The 25,447-nt window shown below is 37.6% G+C and overlaps 1 protein-coding gene across 2 annotated transcripts; it reads left to right on the top strand.

The window, feature by feature from the left end:
- The first annotated feature begins 85 nt into the window (after positions 1-85).
- On the top strand, positions 86-25,310 carry NAA35 (N-alpha-acetyltransferase 35, NatC auxiliary subunit). Of its 2 annotated transcripts, none has more exons than XM_059836785.1 (23): positions 86-222; positions 1,434-1,577; positions 4,342-4,375; positions 5,797-5,911; positions 7,002-7,076; positions 8,248-8,415; positions 9,274-9,340; positions 10,052-10,095; positions 10,684-10,734; positions 11,458-11,541; positions 12,347-12,461; positions 12,947-13,125; positions 14,208-14,267; positions 15,477-15,583; positions 15,804-15,870; positions 17,117-17,215; positions 18,471-18,649; positions 20,269-20,405; positions 21,380-21,447; positions 21,686-21,826; positions 23,267-23,389; positions 24,474-24,554; positions 25,040-25,310. In XM_059836785.1, exons 2-23 carry the CDS (start codon positions 1,454-1,456, stop codon positions 25,097-25,099), a joined length of 2,178 nt encoding a protein of 725 aa, XP_059692768.1. In that variant the 5' UTR covers positions 86-222; positions 1,434-1,453; the 3' UTR covers positions 25,100-25,310. The 2 variants fall into 2 exon arrangements, with proteins under 2 accessions (XP_059692768.1, XP_059692770.1); XM_059836787.1 differs by lacking the exon at positions 86-222 and adding an exon at positions 773-912.
- Positions 25,311-25,447: the final 137 nt, after the last annotated feature.

Genomic DNA, 25,447 nt, shown 5'->3' with positions numbered 1-25,447 from the left:
CCGAGCGCCGCCGCCCCGGCTGCTTTCGCCCCGCCTCGCCGCTCATGGTGAGCGGCGGCCGCGTACGGGGTGGGGCGGCGGAGCCTCCTGTGTGCGGCTGCGCCGGGGCGCTCACGCGGGGGCCGCGGGCTGGTGGCGGCAGCAGCAGCAGCTGTGGGTCTGCGCGTGTGCGGCGGCGGCCCAGCCAGGAGCGGCGGGCGGGCGGCGGCGTGGGACGCAGCGGTGAGGCCCGGGGAGGGTGCGGGGCGAGGGGCGCGGGCAGAGCCCGCAGGGTCACCGAGGGAGGGGCGGAGGAAGGGGGAGCCCGCGGCGGTACTGCTGCCCCGCTGCGGGGCGGGCGGCGCGCTGGCCCCTCCTCTGCGGCGGGGCGGAGGGGCCGTGCGGGCAGGCGGCGGTGCCCGGCGTCCCCGGGAGGCTGCGCGGGGCCCGCTGAGCAGCGCCGGAGCTGGGGTGACCTGTTTGTCCCGGAATGCAAGGGGGGATTTAATTTATTTCTACTGATTTCCCACGTACTTCCTCACCACGGCCCACTGAACCTGGCAGTCCCTGCGGTCGTTTGAGGAGTGGTGACAGCCTGACGGCCCCCGATGGGAAATGAGCCTGGCTCGGCCGAGGGGACCCCCGGGCTGCTGTTCGAAAGCCTTTTGATCCTCCCCTTTGTTTTTGTTAATTCCCGATGCCCTGGAGGTCTTGTGCCACTGGGGCCTTTGTTTGAAGCTTCCGTGGCGGCCGTGGTTAAGCTGCTCAGAGCTTGCCGAGCTCGCAGCTGTCTCTTGCGGGAGCTCGGTCAGCAGAGGGGAGTTGAGCACTGCTCATACCTCACGGGCAGGCTGATCGTGAAAGCGTGCAAGTCCTCAGGGGTGCCCGCGTGTCGGGAGGTTGCGAAAGAACAGAACCAGTTCGAAGTAGCTGGTCGGTGGAGTTTAAAACTTATAATCCAGTCTGAACTTGCTTAACTTAAGGGCTGCAATCTTGATACTGCTTTCTGCTGAAGAAATCGTAGTAAATAAGTCTTTTTTCAGTTTTACAGTACCATCTTTTTAATTCCTCTTGTAGAGTAGTAGGAGGACGTATAGTCTAACAGTATAAAAGAACTTATAGAAAATTGTGATGTCTGCATCTGTTGTTATGCGTCTGATTTTATTTCTAATTTGACAATAGGCACTTTAGTATGGGACTGTACAGTTGGTGTTCTGGTGTCCCTAGTTTTTGAGGTTTCACAGCATACAAGCTACTTGTAAAGAAATTATGCATAAGAAAAGCTTTTTTGTAAAGAGTTTTTATTGATAAGGGTTTTTCTGTTTTTCTTGTGTAACAGTAGATGTGTAAATAAAATGTTAGTTCATTTCCTATTCCTGATTATTGAAAAGAAAAAAAATTATTCCCACAAAGCACCTTCTCTAATTTGTGCAAATACATGGTGTCTCTGACAGGAATTTAAAGGTGCAGCATCATGGTTATGAAAGCTACACTAGAAGATGATGATTCAGGATGGGAACTCGGTATGCCTGACAAGATGGAAAAGAGTAATACCAGCTGGATAGATATAACCCAGGATTTTGAAGAAGCTTGTAGAGGTGAGTTGTAGTCCTTTCATTCTGAGAAATCTTGGAATCCTTTGGAGGCCTGAGCAGAGTTCTTTGAACTCTTTTGAGCTATAGTTTGACCCAGGTTCAGGCTTCAGATGAACAAGCTACATTGATTCTGTGTTAACTCTTGGGGTTGGAATTTTCATGACCACCTCACTTTATTTCCTCTTCCAGATTACATAAATACCTCTTTAATGGAAGTTTTTTCATCTTCTGCATTTTCACATTTGCTTTTTTTCCATTCCAAAGATTTCTTACTGTCTCTTCTACCTTGTGGAAATGTCATTCCTGCATGCAGAGTAAACACTCTGTTTCCTGCATATTTTTGGATCTCCAGGGTCCAGTAATTTATTTAATTCATCAGTGCATCATTTTTCATGTTTGAAACAAGTCTGAGTTTTTGAAGTGATGCAATGCATCTCAGTAATGGGAAAGCTGTTGCTGCTTTTAAACAGTACCTTTATTACTGTTGGGTGCTACTGCTAGTTTACAGTTTTTTCAACTGATTTTATGATGACACTAGGGAAAAATAAATATAAAACCTGCATCTTACCACTCAGAATATTACATAGTGATAAACACAATTTCTGTGTATTATTTCTCTATATTACTCTAAATTACTTATAAATAATTATTCCTCTATATTACTTATATCTGTAATAGATTACTTATATCTGCACCCATCAAATATATCTAAAAACTCCATTAAAAGTTATGAGGGAAAGGAAATCTTTCAGTAGTCTCTCCTGGAAAAGACTAAGACACCTGAATAAAGGAGCAGAGGAACAGCTGTATTCCAGGCTATTCAGATGCTACTGTTTCACAGAATAATCATCACAGAATGATTTGTACTGAAAGGGACATTAAGGAGCCTCTCATTCCAACTCCCCTGCCATGGACAGGGACACCTTTCACTAGACTGTGTTGCTCAAAGCCCATCCAGCCTGGCCTTGAACAGTGACAGGGATGGGGGGGGATCCACAGCTTCTCTGGGCAACCTGTTCCAGTGACTCAGCATCCTCACAGTAAAGAATTTCTCCCAGTATCTAATCTAAATGTCTCTTTCAGTTTAACAGCATTTCCCCTTGTCCTGTCAGTACATGCCCTTGTAAAAGGTCAATCTCCAGCTGTTTTCTAGCCTTCCTTTATGAACTGGAAGGATGCTAGATGGTCTCCATAGACCTTTTTCTTCTCCAGGCTGAACAGCCCCAACTCATTCAGCCTGTCTTCACAGGAAAGGTGCTTTAGCTTTCCATTCATTTTTGTTAGCCTCTTCTGAACTTGCACCAACAGATCCATGTCCTTCCTGTGCTTTAACCCCAGACCTGGATGCAGTGTTCCAGGTGGGGTCTCATTAGAGCAGAGGGCCAGAATCCCCTCCCTTGACCTGCAGCCCAGTATATAATTTCTTTGTGCTATGAGTGCGCTGTGTGCTTAGTAATTCTAAGACTTTAATTCCTAGAATAACAGAGGGGTGAGGGTACACCATTAACCACTGGGGTTTTTTTAAGTCTTTCAGTCTTGAAAGTGCTTCGTAAGTAAAAGCAGTAGTGTCATGGGTTGACCTGGGCCAGATGCCAGGCACACACCAAAGCCACTCACTCCCCTCTGCAGCTGGACAAAGGAGAGAAAATTTAATGAAGGTTCATTGGTTGCGATGAGGGCTGGGAGGGATCACTCACCAAATACCATCGGGGCAAAACAGGCTCAACTTAGAGATATGAAGGGAATTTATTACTGACAAAATCAGAGCAGGACAATGAGAAGTAAAATAACCCCTTAAAAACAGCTTCCTGCCAGCCCTCCTTCCTTCCAGCTGTATCTCCTACCCCAGCAGTGCAGGGAGACAGGGAATGGGGGTTATGGCCAGTTCATCACCCCCGGCTTCTCCTGCTGCTCTGGGAGGGGAGGTGTTTCCCTGGGGCTCCTCCCACAGGAGACAGTTCTCCATGAACTTCTCCAACATGGGCCCATCTCATGATCAGCAGCTCTCAGTGAACTGCTGCAATGTGAGTCCATCCCATGGGCAGCAGTCCTCCCAAACCTGCTGCAGTGTGGGTCACTCTTTTACAGGATGCAGTTCTCCAAGTACAGGCTGCTCCAGCGTGGGAGCAGGGCCCCTCTTTCTGCAGGTCTCCCATAGGTTCACAACCCTTCCTCAGGTATCCACCTGCTCCAGTATGGGTCTCCTCCATGGGCTGCAGGTGGTGCTCTGTATTCCCATGGGTCTCCATGGGCTGCAGAGGCACAGCTGTTTCACCATGGTCTGTGCCATGGTCTGCAGAGGAATCTCAGGTCTGGCACCTGGAGCACCTCCTCCCCTTCCTTCTTCACTGACCTTGGTGTCTGCAGTGCTCTTCTTCTCCCATGTTCTCTCTCAGCCCTTCTCCATCTGCAGTTGAAACTCTGCAATTTGGTTTTTTTGGTTTTTCTTCTTAAATCTGTTACCACAAGGTATTATTGTTTCTAATTGGCCCAGCAGCACATCCATCTCTGGAGCCACCAGGGATTGGCTCTTCTGGACATGGAAGAAGCTTCTAGCAGCTTCTCACAAAAGCCATCCCTGTAGTCATGCCCCCACAAGCTACGAAACCCAGACCATGCAAATCCAATGCAAGTAGAAATGCCTGATCTGCTTCCTGCAGCTTATTATGTCTTGGCATAAGGCAGTTTGGTGCGTGACAACACTACCCTGGAAAAGTTGTGCTAGTAGGATGATTGTAATTGTTTGTTTTGTCCTGTTCCTTTATAGAACTGAAGTTAGGAGAACTGCTTCATGACAAGCTGTAAGTATGTGTGTGGGAGAGTTCTGGCTTTTAGATAAGATTACTGCAAACATGTTGATGTTGCCTAATAGCTAAGCTTTTTTAGACTTTTACATTAAATAAAGTATTTGAAGTACATAGAATATCATACATTCTTAGCAGTGTGTATATGCTGCACCTGTGTGAATGCTGAACATATCTGATGCTCTGAGTATAACATTACATTTTTCAATGCGATTGAAATTGTATTTCAGAAGTTCATAGCACAATTTATGATCTGTGGTGATTACATTACTGCACTGTCTTATGGGACTTGCTTTTATGAAAAAAGGCCAGAAAGATTTTAAATTGGTTGCCCCAAACGTCACTATCAAGTATTTGATGACCAATCTGTATGCCTTAATGCAACATAAATAACATGCTAAAGCAGAAATTGAGAACTCTACATTGGAAGTATATTTCAAAGAAAAGCATGTGGTAAAGACTTGCTGAATTTATTAAAGAATGATAAATTTAAATAATTTAAATATTTTAAAGATTAAATTCTTCTTCTTAGTGAAGGTGTTTACTTGAGTAAAGAAAAAAGTTATATTTGAAACTAATAGCTCAGAAAACAGAAGCATGCTGTTAAATTAAAACCTGCTTAAAAGTGTGTGCAAGTATGTCACCAGCTAGTTACTAAATGGAATCAAAGCAAATTGTCATGTGTAGCAAATACAGCAAATACAGAATTTAAATTCTCAGAATTTAATTGTGCCACATGCAATAAACTTTTTATAGAGCCTGTCACAGGAGTTCTGAGAAATGTTGTGATAAAGTGAAGCACTGTGTCTCTTCATATGTAGGCAAGTCTTTTGGTGTGGCTCTTCTGTAAGATTTTTTTCTGCCCTGACTACAAGTAATACATTGTCACATGCTAAGGGTTTTTTTTTTTAACACCAGTTTTGTTAACATGCTCATTTTAAACAAAGCTGGTATATTCAATATATATTAGTCTATGTTATTTATATTGTCATTAGTGTGTGGGGGACCTATCTTACTTGGTTTTATGGGTGTGGCGTACTAAGGAACAGCTTGTTCTATTAATATCAGTTTATGATTTTACATGATGTTTAAGAAGATGCTATGAAGTTTATAGAAATAAGGGTGCAAAGATATAGTAGAGGGATATTTCAATCGGGAGTGTTCTTCATCCTTAGAGAAAGGCTAATAATTTTCTTTTACTTTTAGCCATCTCTTTTTCTATGAATTTGTTGAGAGATTCTCAACTTCCTGAAAACCATGACCTCTGAAGATCAATACTAATGCTCACATACCTTATTGAGTGTGGTCAGAATATAGTATACTTGGTTTGTCATCCTATGTTCTTTTTCATTAGTTTGCAAAGATTATTTTATGTAAAATAATTACATTCAGCACATTTATTTTATTTGTGTTCCTAGTTTTGGTCTTTTTGAAGCCATGTCCGCCATTGAAATGATGGATCCCAAGATGGATGCTGGTATGATTGGAAACCAAGTTAACAGAAAGGTTCTTAACTTTGAGCAAGCTATTAAGGTTTGTGTGAATTTCCTGGGTTCGCCTACACTGTCTGTAGAAATATTTTTGTCAAATTACACCTAAACACAATACAGCATAAATAGTGTTTTCAATCTTCTGTTGAAATATACGTTTTTCTTTTTCTTTTGGAAAATTAAGTAAAAAATAGCTTGTAATGTTTAACTTTATTGTTACCTGCATTATCACAATGATTCTAACTCTTCCAGTGAAAAATAATATGAAATTATTGGTTATTGATACCTCAAGTAAATATATCTCAGCAGTGTTTTGCAAGTAACTCTGTGCTTACCCAAAATGTTTCTTTTATATGAAGATGTATTGGTTAGCTTCTGTTTTACCTGAATGGAAACCAGCTTCTTTAAAAAAGCTGGAAATTAATGCTTTGTCATTCTTTGAGTTTATCAGCATTGAATGGAAGCCAGATTAATTTACCAACATTGACAGTAATGATTAACTTTTGATTGGAGGTAACTTGGAGGACAGAGGTTGAAAGACTTGCTGTTATTTCAGAAAAAGTAATGCACTCAGAGGGAAAAGTATCTTTTATGGTGAACATTTGGAATCGAGTCAGAGAACTCCATTAAACGCTAGCTAAATCATGTAGAATGTATCCAGGATTGCATACATTGGGCAAATTAAATGGTCAAATTTGCAGCCTTTTTGGTGTTGACCTTTAAGGCAGTAAAATACTACAAGTATTTCCAGTTTAAAAAGCAGTCTTCAAAGAATTGATCCTGCATATTACTCATTCTTCAATCTTTCTGATGATGATGATACAGTTTTGTGATTTTAGTGTTAGCAGTTAACTGGTTTTAAACTTTTCTTGGCTAGTAATAATTCTTAGTTTAGTCTTTTCTTTGGGTAGTTTTATCTTTGGTCATTGTTAACTGATGGGAATGGAAAGTTTTTAAGAATTTGAGACAAGTTGTAAAGCTGGTCGGTAAAGCCAGTGGCGTACAATCACTCTGAAATCTTAAACAAATTTTAATTTCTTTTTTGGCTTTGGTACAAATAAGTTGAATTTTGCCTGTATGCTTTCATAGTATTTAGCGTTTTGGTTGGTTGTTTTTTTTGTTTGTTTTCAAAGGATGGCACCATTAAAATAAAGGATCTCACTTCACCTGAGCTGGTAGGAATAATGGACACGTGTTTTTGTTGTTTGGTAAGCATTTTTCTGTTCTTTATGTTACATGGTTTTCTTTCAAAATATAGTCCTTTAATCCATCTTAAAGAAAACAAAAAGAAAAAAACCAGCAGAACTAAAAAAAAAAAGATTTACCAAGCAGAAATTACATACTTATATTTTAATTTCCTTTTGGTTATTTGCATTATCTATAATGAAAGGCTTACTTTTGATTTTTAATTTTTTCACTACAAGAAATATGGGAGATAGCTGGTAGCACCTTAAAAACTTTAAAAGGTTTTATAGTTTCTGGTTTTATAAATGCATGTTATCTGATAGTCTGCTGTGTATTGATGTTTGACTCTGTTGGAAGCTGAGTGTGCAGTAACTGGTAGCACTCTGTTGCTCCTTTCTGTACAGCCAGAATTGACTGAGGTTACAGAAGCATTTTGAACAAAGAAAATAAATCTATTTAGTAAAAATAAGTTGAATATCAGTTGAATATCAGTTACTTATTAATTGCAATTTTTTCTGTGTATATGCTTTAATTTCCTAAGTGAATGGTACTCATTATTTATAGTTATTCTTTCAAATTACATCAAAAATATTGTTTTTAAAAAAAATTCCAATCAGTTTAGTCAGAATGATATGTAAAAATTTTAGTATCTGATTCACTGTAACATCATTTGTTTTCTATTCCTGGTCCCCAAAAGGGGACCATATTAAAAATATGGTTCTACTTAATTTTTTGCTATTTCAAATAGAAATTTAAGTTACTGAATCTTTCCCTGTTGCTTAAAGAAACATGAAATTGGTAGAGAGGAGGGGATTGTGACAAGAAGTTTTTATGTGGTAAAAGAGAAAGAATGTGAAGAACATTAGTGGCTTGTCTCGTAGTCATTTGCATTTTCCATTCACTATTTATTCAGAGAAGGTTTATAAATGTGAAGTTCTCTTAACGTAATGCCATGTATAAATCACAGTCTAAATCTCTTCATAGAAGAGGTTATCCGGTGCCAGAATTCTAGGCTTGAAACACCTTCACTTGCTCTTACTTGGTACTTGGAAGGTTGCCTTGATAAGGCAACTTTAATTTTAAGGTTTAGTTTCTTAATGAGTCTTTGAAGCACAGTAAAATGGAGTAAGAATGGATCTGTAAAAATGAGGACTTGGCTCTCATGAGTTAAATATTTCATTTCCTTTTCCCTAGATAACATGGTTAGAAGGACATTCCTTGGCACAGACAGTATTCACTTGCCTTTATATTCATAATCCAGACTTTATAGAAGATCCTGCTATGAAGGCTTTTGCTCTTGGAATCCTAAAAATCTGTGATATTGCCAGAGAAAAGGTTAACAAAGCAGCTGTTTTTGAGGAGGTATGTGTTTCCCATCTCCTGTGGGGTTAAATATGCAACATTATACCATAATGCAAGTAAAACAATGTATTAGTGACATTTGTTAGTGTTTATTTCGAGAATACTGTAGGAATAGCAGTTCATCATCTTAGAAGTATTAGACTGGATACCTTTAAAGTGCACTTTCCCCCAATGAAGGTGTTTCATGCTCTCTTCTGTATTTTCCTTGAATACTGGAGCCACATAAATATTTTAATCAAGAAGCAGTGCAAGTCTTGTGGTTAACCATTTGAAATGTGTTTCAGTTGTGAAACTGTTTAATTTTTAAAAATTTTTCTATGTTAGATAGTGATGATTCTGTTTTGTCTAAAGTGTACATCTGGCAATGGGATCAGAGTCCTGTTTTCTGTGCTCAGAGCAATCTGTTTCCTCTGAGCTTGGACAAGTCACTCTTGCTGACTATATCTAAAACAGATCAAATACTACTTTGCAGCTATAGTTCTTGTAACATATTGGTAGGAGGATGTCAGTTTATGAAAATGTGAAGGGCATGTTGGTATTAAGGATTTATGCAGAAAATAATTACCGGAAGTTAGATTTGGTTGGGAAAGTCATTCAGTGTATTCATTCTGAGTGCATTCAGCTGTGTAGAGTAAGTCTGGACTTCTCTACTTGATGGAATTAAATCAAAGCAAACCCCATGCACACCCCCAATCACTCTTACAAAAGAGAAAAAAGAGCAAAAAGACCCAAAACCTAATAAGGAAACAACTCCCAGAAAAATCTAAACCAAAAGGAAAACCTCAAACCCCAACCTGAAAATATAACTACAGCTTTTATATTTCGCTACATATTGCTTCTTTGATTTTTGTTTTTTAGGAAGATTTTCAGTCAATGACTTACGGATTTAAAATGGCCAACAGTGTGACAGATCTTAGAGTTACAGGTACAGTTTGTACTTTCTTTGTATCTGTCCAGCAGCCTCTTACTCTTTTGAGCATGTGATTGCTTTCAGACACATCTGATTAATTGCTTGGAGTTTCAGCTGTTAAGTTTTTTATTTGTATTGTGGAAATTGCTGACTTGGTGAAAAAGAGATCAAATTATTTTTCCTTGAAAAAATGGTTCAGTTGTCTTGTGAAGTCTCTGAGAAACAGAAGTACTTTTAGATGTGCCAGTGAAGTGGCTTGGCATGAGCTCAACAGGGTAAAGATACAGACCAATGGAAAGTACATTGCTTGAATTCTGCTTTTTTGCCTCATAATTTGTTGTCCTTTAAATAGGCTGCTTTAGAAAAAAAAGCAATCTAGTATTTTTACAGCTATGTATACATATGCTATTAAGTACATACATAAGTATGTACATTAATCTTTTGATACACTGTTTTTTCATGTGTATTTGAGCTTTCCATTGATTTACTTTTTAAAAGCTTGTGCACACTTTAGCTTTGCATCAGTTGGTCTATATTCTGATTTTTGATTGTTCCAAGACATCCCCACCATTCTTCACAAGATTATTTTTTTGTCTAGTCTTTGGCTAATGGATATATAAAGCACTTTTAAGTTTGATTTTCCCTGTAAAACTTCTTTTCCCCTGAGCAGTGTAGTGTGCCTAGAAATGCTTCTCAGCTTTTAATTGTGCTGTGATTTTTTTCCAGGTATGCTGAAAGATGTAGAAGATGACATGCAAAGACGAGTGAAGGTATTGTTTTCATGTTTGTCTTGTCAATTTTATTTCAGGTGTTCTTAACATAGGTTTGGGGTAGGGAGTTGGATTATGTGGAATGAAGGAGGTTTGTGTCATTATGGTGGGGTTTTTGAAGGACTGCTATAATGGTTTCTGTGATGTGATTTTAGTTTGCCCTCTAGCTAAATCTTCAGACTTTATTTGTAAACTCCTTGGTAGTTGCTTCAGTAGTAGTTGAAGCTGGAATCATGGTGCAGAAGATAACACTGGGCTGGGACATAGAAAGTAGGTATTTAACTTCCAGGTTTTAGGCAGATATACTATGTCATGTTAAAGAAGTTACTTAATTTTCCTTTACCACAGCTTACAATGTAACGTGTTAGTGCATTTTTCTTGCTTATTTGCAGAATTTGCTGAGATAGTTCATATTACTGTAGGACAGTCATTTGTGTTATCTGGATTATATTTTAAGAAATTTTTAATTTGAAAACTGATTTTTTGGGTTATTTAACAGGTGGATGTTTTAGAGAAGGCAAAGGGATTTTATTAGTAGCTTCCCTTTGCAATTTTTAGTAAATTATTTTACACTTCTTTACCTTGCAGAGCACCCGAAGTCGACAAGGAGAAGAGAGAGATCCAGAAGTTGAACTTGAAGTAATAAATTGTTTGCTTTTTTCCTGGATTTCGTGGATGTAAATGGGAGATTTAAATATGGCATAACCACACCTATGCATATAAGAAGCAGGAAGTGTGACCACCCAGGATCATGGGGAAGAGCTGACAAACAGCTGGCCATGCCAAGGCTTTTTGTGTGGCAGTTTGTGCAGGGAGGGCTGGAGTCCTCTGGGAGTTCTGCACACCACAGTACAAGAAAGCCATTAAGGTATTAGAGAGTGTCCAAAGAAGGGCCATGAAGATGATGAATGGCCTTGAGGGGAAGCTGTATGAGGAGCAGGTGAGATCACTTGCTCTGTTCAGCCTGGAGATGAGGAGACTGAGGGGAGACCTTTTGCAGTTAAGGAAGTTAACTTCCTAGTGAGGAGAGGAAGAGGGGCAGGCACTGATCCCTTCCTTGGTGGTGACCAGTGACAGGACTTGAGGGAAAGGCCTGAAGTTGTGTCAGGTGAGGTTTAGGTTGGGTATTAGAAACAGAGTTTTCACCCAGGGAGTGGTTGGGCACTGCAACAGGCTCCCTAGGGAGGTGGTGACAGCACCAAAACTCTTGAATTCAGGAAAATTTGGACCACACTCAAGCACTTGGGGTGGGCCAGCAGTTGGGCTGGATGATCCTTCTGGGTCCCTTCCAACACAGGATATTCTATGATTCTATAATCTAATAACTACTGCTTACTAATTAGCAGTATTACTTTATTACAGCATCAACAATGTTTAGCTGTCTTCAGCAGAGTCAAGTTTACCCGCGTCTTACTCACCGTCCTAATAGCTTTTACGAAAAAAGAGGTATGTTCATTTGGCGTTTCTGTGTTTGCTTTGGGATCCTGTGAAATACTCATTTTTCATTCTTTAAGATCAGGTAATTACTGTGTAGATTCAGGAGATTTGAATTGATGTGGATGGAGGTAAAGCTTTGACTAAAGCCTTACAGTGGCAAATACTCGGTTGTTGTTCAAAGTCAGAAAGATAGGGAAGGCTAGTAGCTGGCATTATTATGGCCTTGCAGAAAAGGAGAATATTTATTAGAAAACGTTTAAAAATATTTATGGATTTCTAATTACTCTTTTCACACATGAGCAAAACTTCCTGTTTGAGTTCAGTTCCCTCCTGTGGAGTTACCTGGTGCTGGATAGTATTTTGTCCATATCAGCAGAACTGTATGCTTTTCTTTCCGTGTGATATGGAATGTATATCTAGATATCTTTGGTCTGAGAAGAGGAATTTAATAGCATTCCCTACAATTTGCCTGTTTTTTGAATATAAGATTTCCTAATTGTTGAGGGGGGAAGGAACTTCATGTTTTAAGGCAAAGGGCTAGAACTACATGCCCCCCCCCCAAAGCAGACTCTCATGCATTGTGTACAAGACTTTCAGTTTTAACTATTGTAAAGTCTTACACAGCAAAATATACAGCATTGAATTTATGTACAGATGCATAAAATACGCTACCACACAAAAATGTTGGGTTGTTTGGGTTTTTTTCATAACTGGTTATGTAAGAATATCAGAATTTTAAGGCACTTCCTTCTTTTTTATACTAACATTAATTAGATAGTCAGAATAATGATAATAATTTTTTCCTGCCTTTCAGACGAGTGCAGTTGCAGAAGCTCAGAAACTAATGACTCAGGCAGCTGACTTGCTCTCTGCCATACACAATTCACTTCATCATGGTATGCAGGCACAAAATGATACCACTAAAGGAGGTATGTATCAAATTACACCATTTTTTCCTTTCTAGGATATGATCCCTTTATAAACACAAATATTTTTGTGTATTTAAAAAAAAAGTTGAAATCACTATTTATTTTGAACTAAAACACTTGTTATGCAAGTCGTTACAGATTTCCATTGCTTGATATTAATTTTATTTTACCAGGTGGTTGTTGTCCTGAGAGCAACACTGTCATTTCAAAGCCAGAGATAATGTGAACTTTTGATTAGGTGCATTGCACTTGGAATCAGTGTATATGCCATTTTAAAATAGGGAACAGTACTTCATTGTTTTACATGACGACTCAGGTTTTTTAAAGAGTAATCATTGTCGTAGTTGGGTTGTTGAAGTCTCAGGAAGTTAACTGTCACTTAAAGAATTCATTTTGGCTAACTGAATAATTTGTATTATTGAAGGGGGTTCTGAAAACACAACTTATATGCAGCTTTTCTGTGTCTCTCTCCCCTCTTTCTTTAGATCATCCTATTATGATGGGGTTTGAGCCACTTGTTAATCAGAGATTGCTGCCACCAACTTTTCCTCGATATGCAAAAATTATTAAAAGGGAAGAAATGGTCAATTATTTTTCCAAACTTATAGACCGAATAAAAACTGTATGTGAAGTAGTCAACTTAAGTAACTTGCACTGTATACTGGTAAGCATGAATATTTCTTATTTATTGCCAGAAATAAGATCTGAAAATGTGACTTGCAAAAAAATCATTCCATATATTCATGCTCTTGATCACTGGAGAGAAAACTGAGCACTTTGTATGTATTCAGTGTTTTTAACTGTTAGGCCCAATTTCAAAATTTACTATCCTTCCTGACAGTTACTGCTTTTCTTCTTTTGATAAAGATCTTTTCTTTCAAACATCTCACTTTTCCCATAATTCATTGAATACTTGTGTCTTACTGGCCAAGGCCAAGCAAGTTTCTTTGCTTGAACAGCTGTTTCTACATAATTGAACATAATTGTTTGCTATATGTCTGATTTTTTTTCAAGTTCATTAAGCAGTATTCTGCACATGTGCCTATAACACAAGAGGGCACTAAATAAGTGTTCCGTAAATAGGATAAAGTTGAGCACCTGCTTATATTCTTTCCTGAGTAACTGATGTTACTCTTAGTTACTGCCTACATTTATTAGAAGACACTTAAATGCTTGAAATATTTTTTGGTATCCATGCATTCATTGACTGATAAAAGAGATACAGTTACAACAAACCTCACATCTTCCTATTTCCCGTTTAATTAATGAAAGGAGTGTTTGCATGAAGCACCTGGTACCAGTTAAACCTTGCCTGGGTTTCAATCATTTTTTTAAAATCAATTCTCAGTTTTGTTCAATACCTAGTATAGTTACATCATGATCTTAACAATCTCACAGTACTTTTTTTTTCCTGTATTATCATCTCTCTAGTTGTAGCATTTGAAAATTCGGAAACCTTTTAGGTTAGGTAATGAGTAATTGCAGAAAAACTTCTGCAATTACAAATCTATTACAAATAATGTATTTTGTTTTGTTCCAACTATTCATGGTCTGTTCTTAAGTTATGTAAGCTATGCTGTTTGTGTATGCTTTGAAACAAAATATGGGTGTATTTGCACAGCTGTATATGTTTGTTTAGGAAAGGTGCATGTGTGTGTGTAAAAATGATTGGGTGTATATTTATACATATATGAATTAGTATATTACCCTGATTTTTCTTTTTTTCTTTTCCTACATATATGTTAGGACTTTTTCTGTGAGTTTAGTGAGCAGTCACCATGTGTTCTTTCAAGATCCCTGTTACAGGCAAGTCCCAATTATGTCTATTAATAAAATACTTCTGTATTCATTATAAATTCCTGTTCTTTAAGTATTTCAATAATTTGTATGTAAGTTAATAATAGTTAAGTGGTAAATATATTCTGGTGATATTTAAGTATTAAGTATTATGGAAGAAATGCTTTGCTATGAGGATGATGAGGCATTGGAAGAGGCTGCTCAGAGAAGTTGTGGATGTTCCACCTAGCATTCAAGGCCAGGAAGGTGTCCCTGCCTATGGCTGGAAGTTTGGAACTAGATGATCTTTAGTGACCATTCCACTGCAAACCATTCTGTGATTTTATATATGGAGGCTTATGTTTTGATCTATTTTTTAAAATAATTTTTAAACGCTGTTGCTTTGATCATTTTAGTACATGCTAATTAAAACAGAGAAGGCATTTAATTTTTTTTTTCTCCACCATAAAGCTGTGCCTGTACACACATTTTTATGCTGCTCTCCATGTGCTTTGCCATTTTGGGGCTGGTATTTGTATTCCTCTCCCTGTTTGGACAGAACTTAATGTACAGACTGCTTCTATTGCTGCAATAGTAAAACTGATGGTTGGTGCAGAATAATAGGGTGCCCCTAGCTGCCAGAACTTCTTTACATTTGATCCCTGTTAATGTGTAGAGCCAATGGACTAAAACTGTAGGCAAGTAAAATGTGTTCCTAGTGTGTGTGTTCTCACCTTCCACTACATGTGTAATCCCTGTCAGTGCCTTACAGCAGAGTTTTTTCTTCTGCTGCTGAAGAACCATGTAAAAAAGGGACATAGCACTCATGGAGGGAAGTTAAATGAGTATCAGACATGACTGATGTACGTAGCATCCAGAGGGATAGAAAAACATCAACAGAGGTCTGGAGATACATCCTTATCTGTGTCCAGAGAAGGCACATATTTTTTGCTAATCTTCAGAAATGTCCGATTTATTATCCAAGAAATTAAACAATTTTGCATGCACTCTATTATGCAAGTAATAGGGCTGTATTTGGTGTCATGGGAATACCACAGAAGCGTCAGGTCTCGGTATTTCTGAGTCTTTAACCTTGGACCTTGTTGAACCATTTTAATTCTTAAAGTAATCTTACAGTTTTATTATATAAAAAAGGTACTGCCAGAGCTTTCTATTAGTAATTCTAGAGCATTACTTTTGAGTTAAAGCATGTTTCTAAAAACACATCTTTACTTTTAGACAACTTTCCTAGTAGATAACAAGAAGGTGTTTGGCACTCATCTCATGCAAGACATGGTAAAAGATGCCTTAAGATCTTTCGTCAGTCCTCCAGTACTTTCTCCAAAGTAAGTGGATCTTGAGTGTACTTGGATGTGTTTACGTCTGATGAAATGATATTTCTGCTTACAAGAGCAGGGACAATTGTACAAAAAACATACATTTTATACATAGTGCTTACATATGAAGGACTCAGTTGCTGTTGCTACACTCATGTTTCTTTTTTGTGCTACATAGACTGGTGGCATTTATAAAAAATCTGTATATAAATGGATATTTCCTTTTTAGGTGTTGTCTTTATAATAACCACCAGGCAAAAGACTATATTGATTCCTTTGTCACACATTGTGTTCGGGTAAGTGTTCTTTCCAATTATAACACATATGTGTGTGTGAGAACTTGGCAGATTTGTGTACATTTGAAAATAAGACAAGTTATTTTATACACATGACATGAAGGCAAAATTGAAAGTTGGCCATCTTAAATTGGTAATGCCTTTTAAAAATCTGGTGTAATTATTGCTGGTTTTCTTCTGCTTCCATATTTTTATTTAGCATTTCATTTTATAAGAAATCTGCACCTATTTAGAGTAGTTTCATGTCACAAATGCGTATCACTAATAAAAACAAAATTATTTTAATATTCTGTTCAGTTTCAGTTTAAGATTTTGTTGTGAATGTGGCATGATGAAAATCTTAACAAAATCAGAATTATTTAGGTTGGAAAATACCTCCAAGCTCATTGAGTCCAAACCAGCACTGCCAAGTCCATCACTAAACCACACCCCTAAGTGCCACGACTACCCATCCTTTAAATACCTCCAGAGATGGTGACTCAACCACTTTCCTGAGAAGCTGGTTCCAGTGCTTGACAAACTTCATTGTGAAGAAATTTTTCTTAATATTCAGTACAAACCTCCCCTGGCACAACTTGAGGCCATTTCCTCTTGCCCTGTCACTTGACAGAAGAAATGAGCCCCACCTGGCTGTACCCTCCTTCCAAGTGGTTGTAGAGAGTGATAAGGCCTCCCCTGAGCCTCCTTTTCTGCAGGGTAAAATAAAAACACCCCCTAGCTTCCTCAACCACTCCTCACAGGGCTTGTGACACAGACCCTTCACCAGCTCCATTGCTCTGCTGTGGACATGCTCTCTCAGTGTCTCTCTTGTTGTGTGGGGCCCAGAAATAAACAAGGTTTGAGGCAAGGCCTCACCCACCAGTACTGAGTACAGAGGGACAACCACTGCCTTGGTCCTGCTGGACACAGTGTTTCTGATACAGGCCAGGATGCCATTGGCCACCTTAACCACCTGGGCACATGGATATAGGTATAAGAAATACCTCTTTAGCCCCAGGCATTTTGTTCTGGTGACCTTCCTAAAGGATGCTGACTTAATCTCATATCAACTTGTGCGCAGAGAATTTGGCTCTTGCATCACTCCATAGAGTTTGCTTTCTTGCTAACTTGCACGTTGTAGGGAGTAGTAAGAAACCTGCCTCCTAATATAGATGTATAAACCAGGTGCCTAAATAGTCATCATAGTACTTCTCCTATAGTTTCAAAGTTGTATTGGTAATTTAAAATTACACTTTGCTTCTTTCAGCCATTCTGTAGTCTGATTCAAATCCATGGACACAACAGAGCTCGTCAGAGAGATAAACTAGGTCACATCCTTGAGGAATTTGCCACACTACAAGATGAGGTAATGTCCTAGGCAGCAGGCCAGCAAAGTTTCTTTCCAGGTATATTAATGCCGGAGTGAAGCATGGTACTAAATTCTAAATGAATGATGAAAAATCCTTAAAACAAGGACTCCTAAAATTTAGCACTTTAACAAGAAATTGTTAGGATTCATCCAAAAACTTTGTGCTAGATACATTGAACAAAAACATACTACATTTTTTAAGATGAACTTTGTCCAATAACTAGACTTCGGAATGACCTGTTGCGTTGTAATTTAATGGTAACTGCACAGCTTTTAGTGTCTGTCCTGCTTGTGATTATCAATCTGCAGGATGCAACCAGGGGGAGATAGACAAGGTGTGCTTACAAGACACCTTTGAAAATTCAGCCTTATACCAATGTAAGATGTAAACTGCAAAATTTTATGATTATTAAAAAGAAAGTAAAAAATAACTCTTAAAAATATGTGCTCTGACTGATTTTGGACATTTCTCAAGGATGGGGAGAGATGAGAAGAAAAAATATATTCTCTCTTGCTGGAAGTAATTTTTTCAGCAGTGAGAGCCATATAATAATAAAATATTTCCCAAGATGTATATGGCAAGGAGAACAATTGAGGAACTTGGAGTTGTAGAGAGATTTTGTGCGCTCCAACTTTCTTCAAGATGGTTTGAGTTTGTTGCAATATTGTAGCTGAGGCACTGTTTTTTTTCATTTTGTAGCAGGTTATAAGGATTGTTTAGGCTTACTCATGATATTCCAACTGTGAGAGACTGTCTTCCATACAACTTACTGCTTAAGACAAAATTTTTCTTGGCAATATTTTAGTTATTCTGGTGGAACATAGTGTGATTCTTGCATATAAAGCTTACAAACTTATTTTTTCAATGCAGCTCGATTTTTTTTAAAAAAAAAAAGAAGTAATTATTGCCAATATAGAACAATGAACACCAGCATGTAATGGGTTCTGAGTTTGTGCTCATGTGACTGCTAATGATCTATATACAAATATATTTAAAAATTTCAAATTTTACCTATCTAATGTTCTTGCTATATTACTGTGTTGAATATTTTTGTTCTGTGCAGCAGAATTTACTTAGGTGAGTATCTTTCCAGTTTTCTGACAGTTCTGGACTTATTGCTGTCTTTTAATCCAGAGCATAAACTTACCAACCCAGTTTGTTAAGATTTTATTTCTGGCTCCAGATGCTGTTTCAGTCAAATATTTTTTCTCCTCTGTCTATTACTTTGAGGTCCTTTGTTTTTTTCAACAGGCAGAGAAAGTAGATGCAGCACTTCATAGCATGTTACTGAAGCAGGAACCACAAAGGCAACATTTGGCTTGCTTGGGCACCTGGGTCCTATATCACAACCTTCGTATTATGATACAGTATCTTCTCAGTGGCTTTGAGTTAGAACTTTACAGTATGCATGAATATTACTACATCTATTGGTAAGAAGATGCTTTATTGACAACTCTTTGAGGAGGGATGCTCCCAGAAAGCTATAATTACACATATTTGAAGGAGGGACTTCAAATATGATTTTATGGTCTCAAGCTTATCAACACTAAGTTTGGTTTACCTATTTATAATATTACAAGTGGAGAAAAAAATTGTTGGTCTCTAGCTTTTTAAACTTACTAAATAGTGTACCTTTTTTTCCTGAAATAGTAATTCTCACTCTGTTTAGCTTTTTGGCAGAGTCTTTTATTGACAATGAATTAAATGTGTGCTGATTTTAGTAGACAAGAAGCATGCAGGAGAAAAGCAATTTCTTTTATTCTTTTCTACCTTTGCAGTATCAGGATCACTAGTCTTATTGATCTCTAGTATTCTGGAAAAGTTCTGCAAAGTTTAAAGTCATAACTGTAATCTGAAAGTTGACTAACTAAAATTAAGTTCTTATCTAGGGTATATTTGAAGAAACATCCTCCACCTTTAGTGAACATGATCACATTGTCTGGAAACAGAATACTTTCATTTTTACACTTCCATTCACATTAATTATTTTTCATAGTTAATGGCTTGTGCCAAAAGAGAATTTTTTTTTTTTTTAAACTACCTAGAGATTGCTATGTAAGCTATAAGCCTTCTTACTGAAAGATAAAAACAATGCAAATGACACAAATTTCAATGTATTGCATTTCTATGTTGTTTCAACAGTGGTTTAAGTATTAAGTGAAAAAAGTAATATTTCAGAAGTTAATAGAAGATGGCAATCTTTTTCAACTAGTAACTCAATAAGTAGTAGCAACTTTTGTATGAGACAGTATTTTTTCTACCTGCCCATAATTCCCTCTACCAATTTAATAAAACCACTCTTAGTTGGAATTGTCATGTCAACTGCTTTCTTACTCGAGGAGAAAAAAGGAGAAGCAGTGTCTGAGAGGCAATGAGCAAATGAAACTCAAATTTCTCCATAATTTTTCTTCTGATTACAACATTTTTATAACTATTACTACATTTTTATTGTGCTCCAAATCTGTAATTTTTTTTCTATTCTTTTTCCGCTATTCCTTTTGATTTGAAGTCAAGTAAGATACCTATTGGAGTTGCTTCCACTTTCTAAAAAATGTTCTTAAAGTTGTCTCTTTAACTCTGAAAGAACTGCATATGGATGTTTTGTCTGTGGGCTTGGGCCTTTTATGTAATAATTCACAGCTTTTTAATGCTTGAAAAAGTAGTTATATTGTTTCTCAGAATAACAAGCCATAGCAAAAGCAGAAAAGGTATTACCGTAGTATCTTTAAAAAAACCCCACTTGATTCTAGAAAAATTTGGCCTTAAGGAGTTTTGAAATAAGAAGCTTAGACTTCACTTAGTAAATGTAAAGAAGCTTGCATACCTTGACTAAGCCGTTTGTGGTTGAATCTGAACCAGAACATGAATGTAGACAAACATGTTGATTCCAGCCATGCAAAACAGAGTTTTCATGGCCCATAGGAATTGTCCTTTGCTAGGACATGTCCTTTACCTCTTGGAGCAAGTGCCTTGGTACTCGGTGGGACGCGCGCAGCTTGAGTGCGCGGTGCGCTGCAGCCCGTAATAGCTCCGTATGGCTTCTGTGCAGGTACCTCTCCGAGTTCCTGTATGCCTGGCTGATGTCAACGCTGAGCCGCGCCGACAGCTCTCAAATGGCAGAGGAGAGGATAATGGAGGAACAACAGAAAGGCCGTAGTAGTAAGAAAACGAAGAAAAAGAAGAAAGGTACCTAGGTGTAGAGTGTTAACACGTCTTTTTTTCTCCTTTCATGCAGCATGTAGAATTAAAATTCAAAATTTAAACAGCCAAAACTGATATGGGTAGGAAAAATATCCTAATGGTTATGAAGGCTGAATGTAAAACTTCTAAGAATTTCCTATTTATTTAGTTAGTTTTTTACTTTCAAATAGATCTTTCAAAAAAACACAAACTCATTTATATTCACTGTATATATTTTCATCTGTTGTGTTATGTATTGGACCTTCTCAGAGTTTGTAATTCCTGCAGAATTATGCTTTTAGTGACTGTAACTAGATTCAAACACTAGACTTTCAGCCTATTTCTGTAATTTCTATTTGGTTTTAGAGGTTCTTAAAGCATGTTTCTTAATTATACAATGGTGAGTTTCCCTTTCTTTTCCTTGCCACCTTTTCAAGGCGAACAAACAATTGGATATGAACAGCTCAGGATCATATCAACTGTATTCCCTTGTCTCTAGAAGTTCAGAAAATTACTAATGTACTTGAGATGCCAAGTGTTGGGCAGTTTGGCACTAATTAAACACTGGAAACTAAAGGGAAACTTAAAAGAATGCTGTCAGGATTATTAAGATAAAAAGTGCTTTAACTTCTTAGCCCTAGAAGTCAAAAAGATCCCTGAACTAGGCCTCTTGAATACAGACTAAGTTTGAGGCTGTTGTTCAGTGTTTTATAATGTCATGGGAATACCACTGACCAGTTTATTCCACTGAGAGTTACAATTATGTTCATCTCACTAGTAGGTGTATCCTGAAGTTTTTTATGTAACCAAGAGTCAGGTGAGCAGAAATTCATGTCTAGGCTTTGTATATTTCAGTTATTTTAAAATAAAATTAACACTTATATGACTCTGTGGAAATTTGGAAGACCTCCTCTGATCTGAAATTAGTACATGTACTTAACACCGAAGTAAGAAAATGTATTTTTATGTAAAATTTGCAGTTCGCCCTCTGAGCAGAGAGATCACTATGAGTCAAGCATACCAAAATATGTGCGCTGGGATGTACAAGGTAACTCATTTGTGTTCTATTTGTTTCAAATTTTTTTGTAATAGGGATCCTACATCCATTGCATACCTTCTTTTTTTGTAGTGGTGCTGGAAATTAAGTTCAGATTTATAATTTTCTATGGTAAATTCTCTACAGTTTTTCTGTCCTTGTAGTTATACCTACATCATCATTTTGATCTTCCTCAGCAAAATATGACATAAAGCTAATACTTTTCACTATATTTATCCTTTTCTTTTAGACAATGATCGCCTTTGACATGGATGGCAAAGTAAGAAAACCTAAGTTTGAACTGGATAGTGAACAAGTTCGATATGAGCACAGATTTGCTCCATTCAACAGTGTTATAACTCCACCTCCAGTGCACTACCTGCAATTTAAAGTGAGTAATCTTCAAACATGATGCTGCCCATGCTTTTATAGAAGTCATTTACTAACCTGCTTAAATATCACTGTCACGGTAAACAGAACCTCAGAGTTGCTGTGTCACAATGGGAAGGACTTCTAGCTTTAGTTTTGTGCAAGATATGTTGCAGTGAAGTCTTTATAAACTTAGATGATTAGCAGTTGGTCTGATATGGTAATTTAAGATGGCTCTGTTGAGTTGCATGAAAATAATAGACTTCTCTTGGAAGTCTATTAACAGACTTCTTGGCTGTGGTCAATTATAGCAGCATGTTTTTATTAGTGCAGCAAGCAAATGGAAAAATAAAAAAGTTAATTTTGAGTAGTATTTAGAAGGGACCAGTGGAGGCTTGTGTTGTCCAGCCTCCTTCTTGAAGTAGCATTATAAATCTCATTACCTGTGTCACTGTCTAGCCAAATCTTAAAAAAGTCAAGGTTGGAGATTTTCCATCCTCTTTGGTTAAACGTGATCCAGTTACTTTTTTCTGGTCCTTTAAGTCACAGGATACCTTTCAAGTAGTTGTAGGCTGCTATTAAAATTACCCATTAGCATCCTTCCTAGAAAACTGAAAAAGTCCAGGTCCACTGACCTCTCCTTGTGGCTTATATGCTCTAGGCCCCAACCATCTCCGCATCTCAACATCTTTCTTGAACTGAGTGGATCCAGCCCTGGATGCAGTATTTCAGATAACAGAACACAAATACTGAGTTCAGGATGATAACCTTCCTTGATATGCTGACCATACTTCTGCTTGTATAATCCCATATGAGGCTTGTCTAATTTGTAGTAAGACCACCTTGTTGGCTCATATTGAACTAGGTGTTTGCAGTACCCCTGGCTGCTCACCCAGCTGGTTATTAGTCTCACTTGTGGGGTTAGTCTGTACTGAAAAAGTGCTATTTTCTATTCCAGTTACTCTCCCCAGTTAAGTGTTATGAACTGTTGTAGTGGAAATTAAGAAATTGCCATGGTCTTGTCATTAAAGGTTTTTTTTAAATCTGTAATCAAAAACAAAATCGAATAATTAAAATTAATCAAAATGAAATTTTGTACAGTTTCAGCATCTGACATGCTGTAGCTTTGCCTTCTTATCTACTTTTTTCCTGTAATATCATATCCTGTTGTGTACCACTGTTAAAGCAAATGAATGGCAACTTGTTCAAGAGAGAGGCTGTTTTATAAAGATTGTGAGAATTTCACTATGTTTTGTAGCAGTGTAATAGTTGAGCACTGTGGTGTTGCTTGGGTTTTGCCATTTTAAGTATTATCAACTTCAGTTTTGATTTTTTAAGTAGTATTTAGTTGACATAACTCTTCTATTGAATACAGTAATGTGATAGAAACAATCTCCTGGCAATTTTAAATTTCAATTTTATGTATTTTAACGTGCGTTTATGTATTTCTGTAACACACTAGGAAATGTCTGATTTAAATAAGTATAGCCCACCTCCTCAGTCATCAGATCTCTACATGGCAGCTAGCAAGCACTACCAGCAAGCTAAAATGATTCTTGAGAATATTCCAAATCCAGACAATGAGGTAAGACTGAAATACTAGGAAAATGAGTATTTGCTCAAAATAGAGTAAGCAAGTGGGTTTTTGGCTGGATCTCCTTGAGACCCAAAATGTACTTCATCAAAATGGTGAGCAAAGTTGAGTGCTTTGATTAAGGGCTAGACAGTGGTCTGTTTCAGTACATCAGCTAGCATAAAGTTGTGCTCACTGTTAAAAAAAGCTCTCTCTGCTGAGGACCTGAGATGCTGGATAGCAGCTTATTTCCTTGCATGTTGCCTTCTAGCCCCTTTCTAAAAGCACAGCACTTTTAGCCAAACAGTGATAACATGCCTGTCACACTTAGTCGACATCTAGTAATTCAGGTGGACTCCTGAGAGGTGAGGAAAATAGGTTTGAATATCATTGGGATGAAAAGAGTATTGAGTTTGGCACTTGTTCCCTGGAACAGTTTTCTCAGCACTGAGCTGTAAACATGGGTAGGCATTTCTCCCTCTTTGTCCCTAGCTTAAAACCTTAAATGTCTGTGACTGTATTTTGGAGCAAGGAGGATGCTTTTTCTGTCACATCTAAGTAGATTAAGAATAGTTGCAGGATTAGGTCTTCCTTAGAATTTAGGACTCACTTTCTCCTCTCTGGATCATGGTAGTACTCACACTTGAGCTATTTATTTGAGGCCAAGATGGTTAACAGGTAGTTTTGAGCACACCCAGAGCACTTCCCTGCAAAAAGCTACCAGTTTCATACATGAGTTCCTCTTACCATTGTGTTGCAATGTTGAAGATTAGATGCTTAGAGTCTATCAATACCTTTATGTGTGAGTGGCACAGACCTTGCTGTAGTTCCCATGTTTTTGTTCTAGAATTGTTAAAGCTGTGGTTTCTGTGGCCTGTTGAATTTTTTTAAAAAGTGACTATTAAAATAAATGCACCCTTAATTAAATTTAATTAATTCGGCTATTGTATTTAAAAACAAATCCAAAACACTCTGTTAAACTGATCCTGTAAGAGAACCTCCTGTATTGATAATAGAATATCAACATTACAGTATTATCTTTGAAATAACTGTGAGGTCAAATGCTTTGACTTGAAGACTTCTGTTTTATGTTTAGGTCAATCGAATTCTGAAAGTTGCGAAACCCAATATTGTGGTCATGAAGCTGCTGGCAGGAGGCCACAAGAAAGACTCTAAGGTAAGGAAATGCCAGCCCAATTAAACATAAAATGTAGTAATACATACATTAAGGTTGGATTCAATGATCTGGAGATTTCCCAACATGAATGGTTCACCTAATTCCATGTAAAACCACCACAGATCTCTTAAGAGCCAAATGAGAACACTGAAGCTGTAGTTCCTCTAAGAACAGGGAAAGTAACTTATTCTTCCCCTGGAAATAGTTTGTTGTAGTTAACTAAATATGGAAAAATCTAACCTATAAATGTTTTCAGAAAAAAAAACTGGGAAAAGCATGTTGGACAACATAAAGGTATTCTTCAATAGTAGGAACAAGTAAGTTTAACAGCAGCTTGTGTGAACAAGGTCATGAAAATGCTGGCTGCCACAAGAATTGTTTTTTCAATCTGTTAATTTTTTTTCTGTCTGCAGGTTGTTCTCATAATAAGTATTAAATGCAGTGTACTGCTGTCTAATGTCTAATCTTAAATCTTTTCTTTATAGGTTCCTCCAGAATTCGACTTCTCTCCTCACAAATACTTCCCAGTTGTGAAGCTTGTTTGAAGTACAAGACATTTTTTTGGAATGCCTGAAGAATATCTGTGCAGCAGATACCAGCTCTAGGAGAGGGAATAACTAGTGCTGCACTCGGACTACGAGGGACATCCAGGATAAAAATACTATCACATGGAATAATCTGTAGTCTGCTGCCTTTATGTGATTTGAATGACAACTGCTGTTTTAAAGTGGTTTGTATAAAGTTTATTGGATTTCATGCGTGAAGCTGATTTTAATCAACTGTATTTTTAAAGAACATTGTATCTTAGTTGATATTATTACAGATTTTGATCATAAATAATTTTTATTACTGCGTTCTGACAAAGTGGTGCATTAGGAAGTGAATAAAAATCA

Source organism: Haemorhous mexicanus, chromosome Z (assembly GCF_027477595.1).
Source record: "Haemorhous mexicanus isolate bHaeMex1 chromosome Z, bHaeMex1.pri, whole genome shotgun sequence".
NCBI classification, from domain to species: Eukaryota; Metazoa; Chordata; class Aves; order Passeriformes; family Fringillidae; genus Haemorhous; species Haemorhous mexicanus.
Note: the sequence above shows the minus strand (reverse complement) of the source record. Positions and strands in the feature narration are given on the sequence as shown.

Bases quoted from the DNA above. Each gene is read 5' to 3' on its own strand.
- NAA35 (XM_059836785.1), top strand. From the start codon at position 1,454: ATGGTTATGAAAGCTACACTAGAAGATGATGATTCAGGATGGGAACTC. The intron at 21,827-23,266 runs GTGAGTAATCTT...GTAACACACTAG, and splicing joins TGCACTACCTGCAATTTAAA to GAAATGTCTGATTTAAATAA. The intron at 23,390-24,473 runs GTAAGACTGAAA...TTTTATGTTTAG, and splicing joins TTCCAAATCCAGACAATGAG to GTCAATCGAATTCTGAAAGT.